An 18433-nucleotide genomic window follows, 5' to 3' on the forward strand; every position below is an offset into this window, starting at 1 on the left:
CTGTGACAGTCCTTTGCAGCAGACACTATGTGATACAATGGTCACTCTACAATTCCAAACAGCAGATTTTTTTTTTTGTCGATTTGTGGTCATGTAAAAAAAATATTTTAAGCAAAAACATAACTTTTTTTTTTTCTTTTGGCCATAGTTTATCTGAATACTTGTTACCTGCCACTGATAAAAAACATTTTTTAACACAATGCTCTTTTAGATCAAATAGGGCAAGTCCATCCTTTTGTTAACTACTGTAATTCTTCCAGAAGACACTTATTAAACATCCACCCAAAAAGACGCAATGAAAACCTTAAAAAAAACTTTTCACGTGTTTTTGCACTACTTACCTCAATGGCAACACTGGTTTCCTTATTTTTAAAAAGCTGGAGCTCTTCTAAACGCTGCTTTTCTTCAGCTGTTAAAACTGTAAATACATCTTCTGAAGGATCCTTTAAAATAACCACGAGAACTCTCAGTGAGTCACACACAGAATTTGAGGCTGTCAAAGCTCTGTATTTCTGTGATCTCCAGGAAGTATTATTTTTATACAGAAGGTGACTTTTGCTAGAGAGCTGTTCCTACCTCTTCATCTACTGGGACAGACAAGTCACTCAAATGGCTGATTCGTCCATCTCTTCCTATTTCGTGAACGACAAAGTCAGAGTATCTGAGGAAAAGAAAATCAGAGCATTATTATTTTGCTGCCTATTAATTTTAGGAGAAAGTTTGTCAACAGTAAGCCTTATTATTGTGCAAACAGGTATTAAAAATAAAAACTCTCAGTGCAAAGTCATGTAGTTATTTTTTCTGGTTTCGTGATGAAGTCTAATCCACACCTTGGCCTGGTACCAGGTACAGAAAAGACCTTCTGAGCTTCTAGAATACTCTTCCAGAAAAATGCCTAGGTCAAAGCTTATTAATGTTGCTCTATGATTACATAGTTCATTCTAAAGTGAATCATGAAACACAGCAAATTTAACTAAATTGGAAGCTAGTGTATCTACCTTGAGCCACCCTGAAGCTTACCTTTATGCCAAATACTTTACATACATTATTTAAAGTCCTATTAACTATTCCCAGGTAGCATTATGACCCATTTTTCGGACAAGGATTCTGAGGCTCAAAGAAGTTAAGTAACTATGAAGTGGCTGAACTACATTCACACCCAGATCCACCTGGCTACAAAGACTACCTTCTCTCTCCTGTCGATGTGGCCCATTCAGGTAAAAGAGTTTAAGATTTTAAGACCAATTCAAGGGAAAACTCGAAATCATTTAATTACCATTGAAAGTAATATATTTTAAGGAAATACCCATTCACATACTAACAAAGCAGGCCACAGGGAAATTGCTATTTTTTACTCATTTTATATTCAAATGGTTTCATTTACTTATTTGGGCAGCTTTCCTATTCCTGACCGACCACTGGTGTGAAAAATCCTTGGGGACAGAACACTAAAAATGGAAAAATAGACTGATTTCTTTTTAAAGAAAAGAATTAATAAAACAAAAATAACTTGATACAAAAACAAAACGAACCTTTCTTTTAAGATTCCTGAGAATCCCTGGTGAGAACTTACGAACTTGGTGATGCCCACATCCAGCTCTGTGAGCCCATGCTTCATCATGTCTGCAAAGCTCTCCGCTTCCTCCTCCTCCTCATCCTCCTCTGAGAGGCCATCTTCCTCCTCCTCTTCCTCTGAGGGAACCTCAGAGTTCTTTTCACCCTGTTCAGCAGTTTCGGGAGGCCCAGGCACCTTTTCGCTGCTGGGTAGAGAGCTGTTCTCTAGCCCATCTTGACCTGTGGTTGGACAGCATCCTGAGACCTTCTGTCTCTTGGCCTCCTCAGCTGGGGCCACACTGTCATTATCTTCGATGGCAACGGACCCCCGTTTCAATGACACACTAGTCATTTCTGTCATCTCCATTTTCAAGTATCCAAGAAAACATGTAAGAGAACCTTTTAGAAGGAAGAGAGTAGGTGGTAAAAATCACTTCTATACAGAATTGGGTTTCAGCAAACAGAGGCACAGTTAACTTTGTTCCTAAGGTCCTAAGTATCAATTATTAAAATAATTCTTCCAAATATGCTTTTAGTGGCATAGAAAAAATGGTACAGCACTTCTGCAGGGAATTTGATATCAAAAGCCTTTAAAATATGTATGCCTTTTGACCCAGAAATACTTCTTTAAGGGATTATCCTAAGAAATTAATTAAAGCGTTTCAAGTTTTAGCTGTAAGGATGCTCATCTCAGTGCTTTTACATAAAAAAAAAAAAATAAGAACAATGACATTAGGGTACATAAGCTGAACAATATGTAAAACCAATGTTCAAAGAAACTGGAAAAGGCAGTTACTTCTAGGAGAGGGTGTGTGTATAGGTGACTGGGGACGGCAGGAAGACTTGTTTTCACTGAATACCACAGTTGTATCATCTAACTTTTGCTTCATGGATCTTGCTATCTTTTCGAAAAACTGATTAAGATAAAAGTGTATGCATATATTTACTGACATGAACACATACTCATTTTTTTTTTCTTTTTGAAGCAAGGAGAATGAGATTTTCCTAGTGGTCCGGAGCCTTCCAATGCAGAGGATGTGGGTCCGATCACTGGTCAGGAACTAAATCCCACATGTCTCGGGACAACTAAGCCTGAGCCTCAACTACTGAGCCCGAGCACTTTAGAGCCTGGGTACACAACTAGAGAAGCCCGCACGACACAGTGAAGACTCAGCACAGCCAAAAAGTAAAAAATGGACTTAAAAAAAAAAAAGCAAAGAGAACAAAAAGTTGTTTAAGTACAGAGTTTCAGTTTTGCAAGATAAAAAAGCTCTACATATTGGTTACACAATGTGTATGAACTTAACACTACTGAACTATATACTTAAAAATGGTCAGAATGATGTTGTGTGTATTTTGCCACAATTAAAAAAATACAGATCATTTAAAGCTAGTACACAAATTACTGAGCAAAAGTCTAGGAAGCCATATATATTTTGCAGTTCAGAGCACACATTTATTAATATCTAAGACTGCAAGTGCCTGTCTAATTTGATTTTATTTGATGCTCTAGGTGAAACAGGGATAAGGCTTTTTCTTATTTTAATTATATTGTTATTTAGTCGCTAAGTCATGTCTGACTCTTTTGTGACCCCAAAGACTGTGGCCCGCCAAGCTCCTCTGTCCATGGGATTTCCCAGGTTAAGAATACTGAGTGGCTTGCCATTTGCTTCTCCAGGGGACCTTTCCAACTCTGGGATCAAACCCATGTCTCCCGCATTGCAGGGTGGATCCTTTACCACTGAGCCACCTGGGAAGCCCTATATTAATTATTTAGGGAGATGCTTTAAGTAACATACAAACTCAGTAAACATAAAGAATATAAATGAGCAGAACATCCTAGTTCTCTTGATTAGCCAGAATCCCATCTATACAAGCATCTACAGCAAAGCAATAATGATGAACTAAATTTTAAGAATCCATGTTTGATCTTGCTTCATTGTCAAAAATCAAGAATGGAAAGAAAAGGAAAAGGAAAAAAGGATCATGACGGGGAAGGTAGAGAAAAATGTCAATAAAAATAATTTTGTTTGAAAGACAAAAAAAAAGAAAACGGAAGAAACCAAGAAACAGGAATAGAAGTGGACTGCAACTAGTTGTACAATTTATAAAAATTATCTCTTAATTCAAGTAAGAAAGCATTTATTTTTTATGTGTTCTAAGCAAGGTATAGCAAAAGAGAACACTGACTTATGTGATGTGGTGCTATTTCATTCTCATTTTATTTCACCAAAACTGCCCTCAGAGCTTGTACACCGGTGAGGGAGGCAGACTGGGCCCGGGGCTTACTTGGAGACATGGTCACACAGAGAAGACCATGGGGCCACTGGTGGTGAGGGTGTCCTAGAAGACCCCTTCCTAATGAAAGACCAGAAGTGAACACCTGAGCTAAGCTTTGGGGACTAAATAAGAGAGAGGCTGTGGAAAAGCGGGGAGGAAGGTGGTGCGGCATGCACAGAGGCTCGGAGAGCTAGAGGAAGCCCACCAAGCTGGCCCCGCATCACAAAGAGTAAAACATACAAGGAGAGAGCCTGGAGTTAAAGCTGGGAGCTGGTTGAAGCCACACCAGGCTGAATGCAGGGAATTACAGCTGAAAAACCAAACTGCCGTCTGATTCATGAGTCAGAGATATTTCATGGCATCTTTTCAAAGAGAAAGATGGGGTTAGGCTGGGAGATTAGGTAAGACAACAACTGAGGAAAGAAATCAGCTTGATCTAAGGCTGAGGCAAGGGTAACAGAAGGTGGAGGTGGGTTCAGGAACATCTAGGAGGTGGTGCGGACAGGACTGGGTGGAGGAAAAAGGAAATACTATAGGATGACTCGGGTTTTCCGTCCTGGGAACTTGAGAGGGTAGGGGAACTCTTCCTGACATGGGGACCTGGGAAAGAGTCACGGGGGCATGGGGATGGGGAGGAGACCAGCACATGTACAGTCCAGCCATGTTGCTGGCACCTGGCAGACATCCCTGAGTCACTTATTACACTGTGTCACACACAGTCTTCCCCCCAAACCCACAACAGCTCCCCAGGGGCGGTGTGGACCTCGACCAGGGTCTGAGCACGTCCTGTGAGCTGCTGATCTGGAACCGTGGCCTCCAGAGCGAGCAGCATGGCTGCAGAAGCGCCTGCAGGAAGCCAAGAAGGAGGCGCCGCCCACCAAGAAGCCCCTGGTGTGAAGACATGCTTGCACGATGCAATCATCCTGCCTGAGGTGGTGGGCTGCACGGTGGGCATCTACAATGGCAAGACCTCCAACCAAGTGGAAATTAAGCTTGAGATGACCACATAGGCTAGGCGAGTTCTCAATCGCCTACAACCCAGTGACATCAGGGCCACCCATTTGTCCCAATTCACTCCCCTCAAGTAGCCTGCTAGCCAAAAGAGACACAGACATCTTTAGAAGAAACAACCCCTTCCCCACCCCAAGTTCCCAGCTGGCATGACAGGATCTACCAGGAGGTCCTGATACCCTTCCGAGTCCTGAACTCTGCTCTCTTCAGGGAGGGCTGGAAATGGCAACCCACTCCAGTGTTCTTGCCTGGAGAATCCCAGGGATGGGGGAGCCTAGTCGGCTGCCGTCTGTGGGGTCGCACAGAGTTGGACACGACTGAAGCGACTTAGCAGCAGCAGCAGCACATCTACCTCCTACCCAGAATGCAGAGAACTCATCAGGCTCTTTCTCAACAACCTGAGGGCCAAGAGCCTCAACAGAAACACCAGTTACTTCCTCTTCCCCATTCTGCTTTGGCACCGTCCATCATCCAGCACTGTGTTGATTTCCAATCCTCCACACACGCCTCTAACTCAGGCCCAGCCCCCACAGGTCTCAATCCCAGCCTGACTGCTCACAGAACTCTCTCCAGTGGGAGGTCCTCCATATCTGTATTCTCAGATTAACCTAGTCTCACCTGATTCGATGGACATGAAACTGAGCCAACTCCAAGAGACAGTGAAGGATGGGAGAGCCTGGTGTGCTGCAATCCGTGGCATTGCAGAGTCCGACATGACTGAGTACCACCACCACCACCTGTCCTTTAAGACTCACCTGAAGACCTTGAGGCCCAAATCCCATGCCCTCCTCTCTATTAAGTCCACGTCTTCCCATTTTACCTCCCTTCATGTGCACTACCCATATAGGCACCCAAACACCAGGCTTTCCTGCCCCACTTTCCAGCTGTTTAACTGGTCAGAGTCAATAACCTCTCCTAGCCCCTGTTCTTCAGCTGAAAAACATGAATAGTATGTGCTTCCCAGGACTGTTGTGAAAATGAAATGAGATAACAAACACAGAGTGGCTAGCCACAGTAGGAACTAAATAAATGCTAGTCTCTTGTCCTCCTTCAAGAGGCGTGCAGACTCTCTGAGGATATTAACTCTCTAATACCTGCCAGAGAATCCAGAGAAGTATATTAAGCATCAGTAGATATTTTTGAGAAGTCCTGAAACAGGTGCTGAAACTCTTCCCCATCTACAGAGATCAAAGACACACTAGCAATTCCCTAATGAAATACTAGCCCTGGGCAATGACATCAATGGCCACTAACATCACAAAAAAAGAGACAACCCAGATGCTGCAGGCCCCTGAAAGGACATGCTGTTGTCTATGAAGTTCTTACTGACTGAAACTATGTCTACTAGTTTAGATGGCATAAAGAGACAGAAGATGTTACGTTCACCACCAGCACAGGGAAGCAATCAGCAGAAGTCTGAATGTGGAAAACCCAACAAGGATCAAGACAGTCCCTCAACTAATGAATAGCAACAGGAAAAGGAGGAATAAACCTGGATCCTTCTTTGAATCCAGGTTTAACAAGCCAACTGTTAAAAATGTATTTATGAGACAATCAGGGATATTGAAACAGTGGGGACAGTTGATGACATTAAGATAGTATGGTCAACTTTTAAGGTGCAATATCACTATTCAACTCCGTCGCTCAGTCCGACTCTTTGCGACCCCATGGACTGCAGCACGCCAGGCTTCCCTGTTTATCACCAACTCCCGGAGCTTGCTCAAACTCATGTCCATCGAGTTGGTGATGCCATCCAATCATCTCGTCCTCTATCATCCCCTTCTCCTCCTGCCTTCAATCTTTCCCAGCATCAGGGTCTTTTCTAAGAAGTCAATTCTTCTCATCAGGTGGTCAAAGTATTGGTGCTTCAACTTCAGCAATATCACTGTGGTTACACTTAAAAACAGAATCTTTATGTTTTAGAGATACAGACTGAAATCTTTATGGTTGAAAAGATATGAAGTCTGGACTTTGTTTCAAAATAATTAACCAGTGGTGAATGGAAGTGGAGTAGGGTACAGATTTAAAACAAGACTGGCCATGAGTTGATAGTTGTTGAAACTGGGTAATGGGAACATGGGGATGTCATGACATCATTCTCTCTACTGTGCATGTCTGAAATGTTTTATTATAAAAGTTCAAGGTATAAAAAGATATACTAATTATTCTACCCTCATCAAACCACCACTCTTTGTAGCTCTACTGCTCCCTCTCTCCCATCACCTGTTCTTCAAACACACCAAGACCTCCAGTTCCAAGATACCACCTCAAGTACTTCATTTCCTCAAGTACTCCAAAGCTCAACAACTGCAAACTCCTAACCAACACTCAACACTCTTGCTCACTAGTCCTGCTGCAAGATCCCTGTCAAACCTCAACTGAGGACCAATTCTGCTGTCTCCACCTGTGCTCCTGGCCGGAGAACACAAGGCCAGGTGAGTGGACTTCTCATGACAACCCTCCAGGCTGTCTTGCCATCCCTCCAACTCCTGTGCGCCATTCACCAAGAAAACAGGGGTCCTCAGGCAATGCCCCTCCTACCAGCACAGTCACAAAACCCCTTATGATAACCATTGCCAAACAACGGCAGCCCTCTGAAGAGAGGTCCAGACTCATTTTAACACTCACTCACTCCTCGTACCCGTACTTCATCCCCTCAGCAAACACTCACCGTGCACCTCTGTGCCAGGCATTATTCCAGGCACCATACACGACACAAGACGACACACAAGCAAATCAAATAGACTGCCCAACCAGCACGAAGCTTACGTTCAGGTGGAAGATCTGGCTTCTACTCCATGCTGTTCTCCTGCATCTCGAGGTGCTCTTTTCCCCTCCTGCTCAACTTACAGCTTACACTTGGCTTCCCCGGCTTCCTTCCCCAGTCCTGATTCCTTCTCAGTCTCATTTTCCAGCCAAGACCCATCTCCAACTCCCTGTTCACTCAAGGGTCCAAGGCAACGGGAACAACAGCTAAACAATGACAGCATGTGCACTCTGAGCTCATTTAAGCCTCTCTTCAGCCCTGTGACTTATGTGTCATTATCATTCCCACTTTAGCCCCTAAAAAACTGAAGCCCAGAGAGTATTTTGCTCTAGTTCACACAGCTAGTAAGAGGTGGAATCAAATATCAAATTCATGCCCTAAAGTGATCTCATCTTTTCCCACCACAAATGCACTTCTTTTAAATTGCATCTCTTACCTCAAAGAATCTTAGCAACAAATTACCAGTCACCTAAGCCAAAATACGGGTATCACTCCATCCCCTCATCTTCCCCATGTGAATGAAATTCTAGAAGGCTTAGGACAGGATTGTTACACCTAACATCCCTGGAATGAGGATATTAGCAGATGGTGGATCTGAAGTATCAAGCACTGGTGTCAACTCTTGTTTGGTGAGTGGCAGTCTGGGCATATGACTTGGAGTCTGATCTAGGCTGTGCCCTTTACCAAGTGAGCCACCACTCTGAAGTCTCAGTTCCTTTCTCTGGAAAGCAGAAAAATGATGACTTGGTCAAAGGTCTGTTCTAGCTGTTGTTATTCAACTGTTGCTCATTAATATTTATTATGGATGCTTTCCACCGCAGAACTGTGCTGCTGAGTCTGGGAAAAAAATCAAAGCTTCTTATGGTTCTTTTGTTTTCTGGGCTAATGGTTAAGCATGGCTTTCTCCTTCAAACATCATTTCAATTTTAAGAGACCCTCAAAGCACTGCCAAGAGCACCAAATAAACAGGCCTTTAGTATTTCTTGGCAGTCTTTTTCTTGATACTTTGGACACTTGCCTGATCTCTTTTTCTTGTTACATTTAATTGCAAAGACAAGCTCATTAAACAAAATTATTTTCCATTTGTTTTAGCCAATGGCCCTAATACAGACATTAATTATTAAAGTATATGTAGCACAAGTGATTATAAATCACTTAATATATATTTTGCTAAGTTCTGTCTGTGGGCCTAGAAGCTGAGAACAAACATATTTACTAAAACAGCTGGGCAAACTTCTGGACCAGGAGAGGCAGAACTAAAATCAGCATCAATTTCTTAAGCAGAAAATACATAAACGAGAAGACTGAAATGAAATATAATTCCTAAATGAGAGAGGACCATGTGAATATCCAAGAGGCTGAGAAGAATTTAACCAGAATGACGGAACAACCCTGACTGCCCCCATTCAACTGCTCTAAGGAAATGAGTTTGCATTCAGGAAAATCCAAATATACATATTCAAGTCTTCTATGGCAAAGCTGCAAAAAACGACTGGCTTTAAAAAAACGGAGGGGAAAAAAAGGGGGGTGGATAGGCGTGGGAAGTAAAAGGCCTAGCTTTATGAGTTTTTAAAATGGTATTAACATTTCAAAAATTTTCAAAAAACATAAAGCTGCACAAATACACTATCCAAAATAGTAAGATAGCATCTCAAATGTCAAGCAATCTTTATTAGAGACCAGAAACTTGATGCTTCTGGGAAGAAAATGAAATCCACTGATACGTACACACGAACTCAAAGTCCTACACAATTCATTAGAGGAAAACACTAAAGTAATAGATTTTATTTCTTTTACACTCCAAATGAACCAAATGGGATTAGAAATTTTACAATTTCAACAGTTTTTAAGTTTTTCATTAAGAAATTAGATTCACAAATAAGCTTCCTCTACAATCCACAATAAAAATCAAGTTTAGCATTTTCAAAATTTTAATGCAACATTGATAATCCCTTAACATTATTTCCTGCAAAATGAACGTTGAAAAACAGCAATATTAATCTCAATCTCATCTGTACTTCAAAACCCTCTACAACTTACCCTTTTTAAATGCATCTCTCCTCCTCCTCTGCAAACCATCAAGAAGCCCTCCAGCTCTCACAATAAGGAGCCCTCTCATTACGGCAGGGCACACACTACACTCTAATATGTGAAGTAATGAAATCCGTTAGATTTGTTTATTTCACAAATATTTATTGAGCACCTCTTATTTGTCTGGCACTGGTCCAGGCACTGGGGAAAAGAAAATTTCCTGCCCCCACTGAGCTTACATATCAGAGAAAAAAATTAAAACAATCTCAGGAAACGCACATCTGTAAAAGCCACTAATCAAGCAGAGTAAGGACAGTGAGAATAAGAGGGGTGCTCTTCAGTGAAGTCTAAGGAGGTGACTTGTGAGCAAAGGCTTGAAGAACCAGACACGAAAAGCAGCGGAAACAGGGCCAACAAAGGACCTGAGATAGGAACAAACTTGGTCAAGGGACCAGCTGGACTGTCTTTTCTCTCTCCTGCTGCTGCTGCTAAGTCGCTTCAGTCGTGTCCGACTCTGTGTGACCCCATAGGCGGCAGCCCACCAGGCTCCCCGTCCCTGGGATTCTCCAGGCAAGAACACTGGAGTGGGCTGCCGTTTCCTTCTCCATTTCTCTCTCCTATCTGGGGCCAAAAGCCATGTTTTACTAATCACTCTACTGTACCAGTTTCTACCAAAATATAAGTTCAAAAGGAGTTGTAAATGAATACATACGAACTGTTGGCTACTCTGCCTAATGACTGACCAAAATCACTGCATATCCAGCAGTCCCTTTTCAGTATGACTGTACAGTAGTCTGATTTTTGACTGTTCCCTCAATTGCCAAGGCAGCCCCAGGAGACGGGGCATGCCGGATTCACAGATGATTAGAGACTTGAAACAAAAACCAATCTGTAGTTAGCCTTTATTTTCGGAATTAAAAAAAAAAAAAAAAAAAAAGTGGTGTGACAACAGAACTAAATATGTGAAAGACTAAACTCTCCAAACCTTATTTCTTGGCAGGCCCTAATACCCAGGCAATGAGTGTATTTTTAAATCTCTCGGTGGAGGGCTGGCGGTAAAGACACCTTGCGGATTAGTTTCAACACGCCCAGCAACCCCCTGCTGCATCCACTCATTTAAATTTGACCGAGAAAAACTCTGGTTTGCTCCTACACTGGGAAACGTCTATAAAACAGTCACCTGAGAGCCTGCCCGGAACACAGTAGGATCGCTGTTAGTAATGAGATAAATAAAAGGATGAAAGAACGTGGGCGGGCCCAGCGGTGCAAGGGAGCGCTGTCATGGGCTTCAAGATAAAGGAGGGTTGTGTCTTCCGGGAGGAAGAAGAGTTTAGGAACCCTCGGGGGCAAAGAAGAGGAGGAGTGGGACAGGGATCCAAGCGCTGACAGCGCCGCTGGGAGGAGAGAGGGCGCGGCGGCCGCTAGGACCCGCCCGGAGAGCAAGGAGGGGCGGGGCTGGCAACGCCGAGGCTCAAGACCAGCCCGGCTCCAGCCGCGCTCCCGCGGGCACGACCCGTAATGGAGGCGCTGTGGACGCGCCGCGGGCTCAGAACACGACCGGGACTCCTTCCGAGTCCATGCTGCCCCTCCAGGGTGGGTTTCGGGCCGGGGCGCCGGGCCGAAGGTTGGCCGCGGAGCCCAGGCGGCAGATGGGAGGCCGCACACTTACCCGGGGCCTGAGAGCGTGCGCGCGGCGCAGGCCAGGCGACGAGAAGGCAGGCGCGCTGCTCCGGGCGCAGGAGTAAGGCGGAGGAAAGGACCACTCGGAAGAACCAACCACGAGAGCAGCCCAGCATACGCAGCGAGCTCGGTTTACGCCGAGGCCCCCGCAGCGCTCAGGCGGACTCACAGCCGCCTCGCTCGCACACGTGCGGCGCACCGACGCGCCGCTGCCTGCTGGCCCCTCCCCTGAGGGCGGAGCCTGCCCTCCGCCGCCGGCTTCGCTTTTGGCCCTGCCCACACTCCAGCACTCTTGCCTGGAAAATCCCATGGACCGAGGAGCCTGGTGGGCTGCAGTCCTTGGGGTCGCTAAGAGTCAGACACGACTGAGCGACTTCACTTGCACGCAGTGGAGAAGGAAATAGCAACCCACTCCAGTGTTCTTGCCTGGAGAATTCCAGGGACGGCAAGGCCTGGTGGGCTGCCGTCTATGGGGTCGCACAGAGTCGGACACGACTGAAGCGACTTAGCAGCAGCAGCAGCAGCAACCGATCAGGGGAGGCGGTCTCACCCGCGTCATCCCGCTGCTGCTTCTTGGACCTGGGGAGGCATCGCGCTCGCATCTTTTGGCCTCGCAACCTGTGGGGGATGGAGCTCACTGTGGTCCTTTCACTCTAGGAGCGCACAGGCTGCCGCGCTTGGACTTTGGTGGGGCTATAAACCCAGAGAGAAATTGCAGTGTCATATGGTAATTATGTCCATGGGGGCCATGGGGCCGCAAAGAGTCAGACACCACTGAGCGACTGAACAACAACAATGGTAATTTAAAATTTTTTGACTAACCCCCATATAGTTTTCCATAGCAGCACTTCAGTTCATTTCAGTCGCTCAGTCGTGTCCGATTCTTTGCGACCCCATGGACTGCAGCATGCCAGGCTTCCCTGTCCATCACCAACTCCTGGAGCTTGCTTAAACTCATGTCCATGCAGTCAGTGATACCATCCAACCATCTGATTCTCTGTCGTCCCCTTCTCCTCCTGCCTTCAATCTTTCCCAGCATCAGGGTCTATTCCAATGAGTCAGTTCTTCACATCAGGTGGCCAAAGTATTGGAGTTTCAGCTTCAGCATCAGTCCTTCCAATGAATATTCAGGACTGATCTCCTTTAGGACGGACTGGTTTGATCTCCTTGCAGTCTAGGGGACTCTCAAGAGTCTTCTGCAACACCACAGTTCAAAAGCATCAATTCTTTGGTGTTTAGCTTTCTTGTAGACTTGTTTTCAACCCCTGGGTTTACATGTGGGAATCTGATTAGCTCATTATAGGTAATTCATGCAGACTGGTAGTGTTCTATCCTGCCTTCCTCTTATATTATTCATCTCAGTTAAGTACTTTGGGTAATTTTCTGTCCCTAATGCATGTACAATCACATATTCTTGAACTGTGGTTAGTTCATAGGTTAATGTCCTAATGACAGCAAACTACAAATATTTTTACCACACCCACACAGTAGAAATTCAATCTAAATTTAATTTTTCCCATACGGTTGACCCTTGAACAATACAGGGGTTGGGGCACCGACTCTTTGTTCATTTGTTGTTGCTCAGTCACTAAGTTGTGTCTTTGGCGCTCAGCCTTCTTTATGTTCCAACTCTCATATCCGTTCATGACTACTGGAAAAACCATAGCTTTGACTATATGGACCTCCGTCACAGAAGTGATGTCTCTGCTTTTTAATATGCTGTCTAGGTTGGTCATAGCTTTTCTTCCAAGGAACAAGCATCTTTTCATTTCATGGCTGCAGTCACTGTCTGTGGTGATTCTGGAGTCCAAGAAAAGAAAATCTGTCACTGCTTCCACTTTCTCCTCTTCTATTTGCCATGAAGTGATGGGACCATATGCTATGATCCTCGTTTTTTGAATGCTGAGTTTCAAGCCAGCTTTTTCACTCTCCTCTTTCATTCTCATCAAGAGGCTCTTTAGTTCCTCTTCACTTTCTGCCATTATGGTGGTATCATCTGCATATCTGAGGTTGTTAATATTTCTCCCAGCAATCATGATTCCAGCTTGTTGTTCATCCAGCCCAGCATTTCACATTATATACTCTACATATAAGTTAATGAAGCAATATATAGCCTTGTCATACTCCTTTCTCAATTTTGAACCAGTCAGTTGTTCCATATCTGGTTCTAACTGTTGGCCCACATACAGGTTTCTCAGGAGACAGGTAAGTTGTTCTGGTATTGCCATCTCTTTGAGAATTTTCCAGTTTGCTGTGATCCACACAGTCAAAGGCTTTACATAGTCAATGAAGCAGAAGTAGATGTTGTTCTCTGTCTGGTGGAAAATCCAAGTATAACTTGATAGTCAGCCCTTTGTATCTGCAGTTCCACATCCACGGATTCAACTAACCGTGGATGAAACAATACTAAAGTATATATTTATTGAAAAAAATCTGAGAAGTGGACATGGGTAATTCAAACTTTTGTTGTTTGAACTGTCCTTTAAGAAGTATCTTCTATGAAACTGTGGCCCAACTCTTTACAAACATATATGGAAGAAAGAATATTCACATTACTTTGTATATTAACTAACTCCATGGTCAAAACTTACCCTCTTTGCAATTCAGCCTAAGCTGCCTTAGACAAGATCCAAGTAAAATACGAGTTTTTACTTTTTTTGTTCTCCAAAAAGGCAGTTCTTTATTGGCTTTTATAGTTAAAATAACACAGGAATGTTCAAAACTTCTTCCCCATTCCAACTCCCTTTAATAAATGTTTGACAGCTTAATGTTCTCTTTGACTTTGTTTTTTTTTTTTTACTTTACAATATTGTATTGGTTTTGCCATACATCAGCATGAATCCGCCATGGGTGTACACATGCTCCCCATCCTGAACCCCCCTCCCACCTCCCTCCCTGACTTTAAAATTATATCCTAACATGTATATTGCAGTTGAGCTATTTCAAATTCTGAAAGATGATGCTGTGAAAGTGCTGCACTCAATATGCCAGCAAATTTGGAAAACTCAGCAGTGGCCACAGGACTAGAAAAGGTCCGTTTTCATTCCAATCCCAAAGAAAGGCAATGCCAAAGAATGCTCAAACTACCGCACAATTGCACTCATCTCACACGCTAGTAAAGTAATGCTCAAAATTCTCCAAGCCAGGCTTCAATAGTACATGAACCATGAACTTCCAGATGTTCAAGGTGGATTTAGAAAAGGCAGAGGAACCAGAGATCAAATTGCCGACATCCACTGGATCATGGAAAAAGCAAGAGAGTTCCAGAAAAACATCTATTTCTGCTTTATTGACTATGCCAAAGCCTTTGACTGTGTGGATCACAATAAACTGTGGAAAATTCTGAAAGAGATGGGAATACCAGACCACCTGACCTGCCTCTTGAGAAACCTATATGCAGGTTAAGAAGCAACAGTTAGAACTGGACATGGAACAACAGACTGGTTCCAAATAGGAAAAGGAGTATGTCAAGGCTGTATATTGTCACCCTGCTTATTTAACTTCTATGCAGAATACATCATGAGAAACGCTGGGCTGGAAGAAGCACAAGCTGGAATCAAGATTGCCAGGAGAAATATCAATAACCTCAGATATGCAGATCACACCACCCTTATGGCAGAAAGTGAAGAGGAACTAAAAAGCCTCTTGATGAAAGTGAAAGAGGAGAGTGAAAAAGTTGACTTAAAGCTCAACATTCAGAAAATGAAGATCATGGCATCTGGTCCCATCACTTCATGGGAAATAGATGGGGAAACAGTGGAAACAGAGTCAGACTTTATTTTTGGGGCTCCAAAATCATTGCAGATGGTGACTGCAGCCATGAAATTAAAAGACACTTACTCCTTGGAAGAAAAGTTATGATCAACCTAGATAGCATATTGAAAAGCAGAGACATTACTTTGCCAACAAAGGTCCGTCTAGTCAAGGCTGTGGTTTTTCCTGTGGTCATGTATGGATGTGAGAGTTGGACTGTGAAGAAAGCTGAGTGCCAAAGAATTGATGCTTTTGAACTGTGGTATTGGAGAAGACTCTTGAGAGTCCCTTGGACTGCAGGGAGATCCAACCAGTCCATTCTGAAGGAGATCAGTCCTGGGATTTCTTTAGAAGGAATGATGCTAAAGCTGAAACTCCAGTACTTTGGCCACCTCATGCGAAGAGTTGACTCATTGGAAAAGACTCTGATGCTGGGAGGGATTGGGGGCAGGAGGAGAAGGGGACGACAGAGGATGAGATGGCTGGATGGCATCACTGACTCGATGGACATGAGTTTGAGTGAACTCTGGGAGTTGGTGGTAGACAGGGAGGCCTGGCGTGCTGCGATTCATGGGGTCGCAAAGAGTCGGACACAACTGAGCGACTGAACTGAACTGAACATGTATAATATGTATAATATTCAGGATCCTGCTTTTACACATCAGCACTATGGATTGGGCTTCCCTGGTGGCTCAGACAGTAAAGAATCCACCTGCAATGCAGGAGACCTGGGTTCCATCCCTGGGTGGGGAATATCCCCTGAGGAGGGCATGGCAACCCACTCCAGTATTCTTGCCTGGAGAATCCTCATGAACAGAGGAGCCTGGCGGGCTGCAGTCCATGAGGTCAAGAAGAGCTGGACACACTGAACAATGAAGCACAGCACTATGGATTGCTAACCGCCTAAACACACAGTTTATCTCTTGTTTCATCCTTATTGTCTCATATTCTGCCCATCTTAGATGCCTCTTTCCATTTTCCAGATAGTAGTTAATTGTTTTTTTGTGCTCCGTCAATCAATGCAAACATATCCCTTGTTGAACTTACCTGCACTCAATCCTAAATTAATATTCATGTCTATTTCCTTCACCAGACTGAGAATTCTTCAGAGGCAAAAATTTGGGTTTAGAGTAATCTTTTTTCTCTTTTTTTTCCAATTTTTATCAGAATTATACATATCTATGGGTTAGAGTCAATTCTGCAAAAATCCTGTAAATTTTGCAATGAAACAGCAGAGACAATATTCCCATCTTACTCCTTCCCTGTTTCTTCTTCCTCAAAGTCATTTCACCTTTTTCCGCTGGTTATTTTAATATTTACCTTCATTTCTATGAAATGTTTGCATTTCTATTTCTTGCTATGTCGTTGTTAGGCACTATCTATTGACTTCACTTAATGAAAAATGAGGGTTCATCTCTTCTTCCTTCCTTTAGCCCTTCCCCAACCCCCACCACACTTCCCACCTCTTTATGTGCCCGATATCATTATATTGTACTTTAAAACAGATTTGTGTTAACTTCATTATGATTAGCCAAACGTCTTGAGCAAAGTAATATACTTTGATTAATTCTATTCCCTTCACAGTTTTTGTTTTTCTTGAAGTTAATAATGGTCTTATTTTGTTTTACTATTCATCACTAAACCAAGCCCTGCCTTCTTAATGATTGTTTAAACTTCTCTCTCCAGAGATTCTGACAGACAAGGAGTTCCATCAGTCTTATCTTTCAAAGGCATCTCTTCTGGAAACTTCTGACCTGTACCACCTACCTCAAGTGCACAGTTGTTGTTAGGGCTTCCCACTTTATTTTTCTCCTCTGCATGTTTCCCATATTACATGCACTCTTTTCCTTTGTATAGTCCTCATTTTAATGCAGTACATACATCTCCAGTAGCTTCCTGAGGAAGGAGAAATAAATGAAAGGGAAATTTGTTGAGGTCTTGAATGTCTGAACACACCTTTATTCTTTATCCACATTTGGTTGGTAGTTTACTTGTCATGTACAGAATTTCAGTGTGAAATAAATTTTCTTTTGAAGTTTGACAGACATGCTCTGATGTCTTCTGGGTTTCTTTGTGACCATTGAGAAATTGAATGATATACTGATTCTTGATCCTTTCTAAATGATCTCTTTTTTTCCCTCTCTGGAAGCCTAGGATTGTCTTTTTGACCTCAGCGTTCTGCAGTTTCACAGTGACAAGCCACAGGATGAGTCAGGTTGTAATCCATTGTGCTTGGCTCTCAGTGGGACCCAGTTCAATATGAAACCTCTTGACCTTTGGTCAGGAGAAATTTTCTTTAATTGTTTTGCTGGTGATTATTTTTTCCCTAATCAATGTTTGTTTTGTTTTCTTTTTTAGAACTCTTATTTTTTGGATTTTAAACCCCCTGGAGTGGTCCTCTAATTTATTTTTTCTTTCCTATTTTTTACTTACTTGATCTTTTGTTTCCCACCCTCCTCCCCGCCCCCGTCCCCGCCCCAGGATACTTCCCAACATTCATCTGAAAATTATTTTACTGAAATTTTCATTTCTACTATTATATTTTTTGTCTCTAAATGCTCCTTTTAAAATAGTAGACTGTTACTGCTTTATGGTTGCAATGGGGGTCACGCATCTCAGGATATAAATAAAGTTTTCTCCTCGTTGAATGTTTTCTGTTTTCTCTAAGGGTTGCTTATTTCCCCTCCCCCTTTGGCTTCAGTCTCCACTGGAACACTTGCACGTTTGTTTTGAAGTCGTCAAATCCCTGGCTATTTAACTCTTGATGGCAGTCCTAATCCTCCTCTCTAGCAAAAAACAGGCTTCTTTGGTCTCTGCAGTTGGCGAAGTATATATTAGATGCCGAGTCCTTTTCCTCCTTTCAGCTTCTGGAATGTGATCTGCACCTTCCAGGTAGAAAGTTGGAGGGTCACCTCTAGGTGTATCTGATCTGCGGTAAAAGAAGTATCCACAGATAAAAGACATTGGAAATTCCGCAGCTAAACAGTCCAACCAAATTACATTAAAGCCAGTCGACAAGCCCCCTCACACTCTCAGAACATCTGGTATGTCATCGGAAATAGTAAGTTGAAATGACTTAAATGGAATTTATGGTGTGGAGGGAGGGGTACCTTCAAGCTCCATCATTAACGACCTCAGTGCAGTGGAGAAGATTTTACCGAGGTTAAGAAAGACCTCCTCACCGCCCCTCCTCTCCCCGGCTTCTCCTTCCAGAGGGGTTGATCCGACCCCCGGACGGCAGGGGGAGCCTCTGCACACGGCCGGCAGCTGCACTGGCAGAGCCTCTCTGGTAGGAAAGGAAGAAACCAGAGAGACGGTGCAGGAAGTTGCCGTGGCGTCCGGCGCTACGGTCTCTGA

At 43.5% G+C, this 18433-nt stretch overlaps 1 protein-coding gene across 4 annotated transcripts in view; it reads right to left on the bottom strand.

Moving 5' to 3' along the window:
• PUS7 (pseudouridine synthase 7) overlaps positions 1–11555 on the bottom strand; it is a 53743-nt gene extending 42188 nt beyond the window's left edge. For 2 of the 4 annotated variants that reach the window (XM_061413933.1, XM_061413931.1), the window contains exons 1-4: positions 11313–11555; positions 1533–1953; positions 577–661; positions 342–443 (exon numbers count right to left, since the gene is read on the bottom strand). In XM_061413933.1, coding sequence (XP_061269917.1) covers positions 342–443; positions 577–661; positions 1533–1953; positions 11313–11439 — 735 coding nt within the window. In that variant the 5' untranslated portion in view covers positions 11440–11555. Of the gene's footprint in view, positions 1–341; positions 444–576; positions 662–1532; positions 1954–7614; positions 9250–11312 lie in introns of those variants that run through there. The other 2 variants (XM_061413932.1, XM_061413934.1) reach the window with 2 other exon arrangements.
• Positions 11556–18433: the final 6878 nt, after the last annotated feature.

Source organism: Bos javanicus, chromosome 4 (assembly GCF_032452875.1).
Source record: "Bos javanicus breed banteng chromosome 4, ARS-OSU_banteng_1.0, whole genome shotgun sequence".
NCBI lineage: Eukaryota > Metazoa > Chordata > Mammalia > Artiodactyla > Bovidae > Bos > Bos javanicus.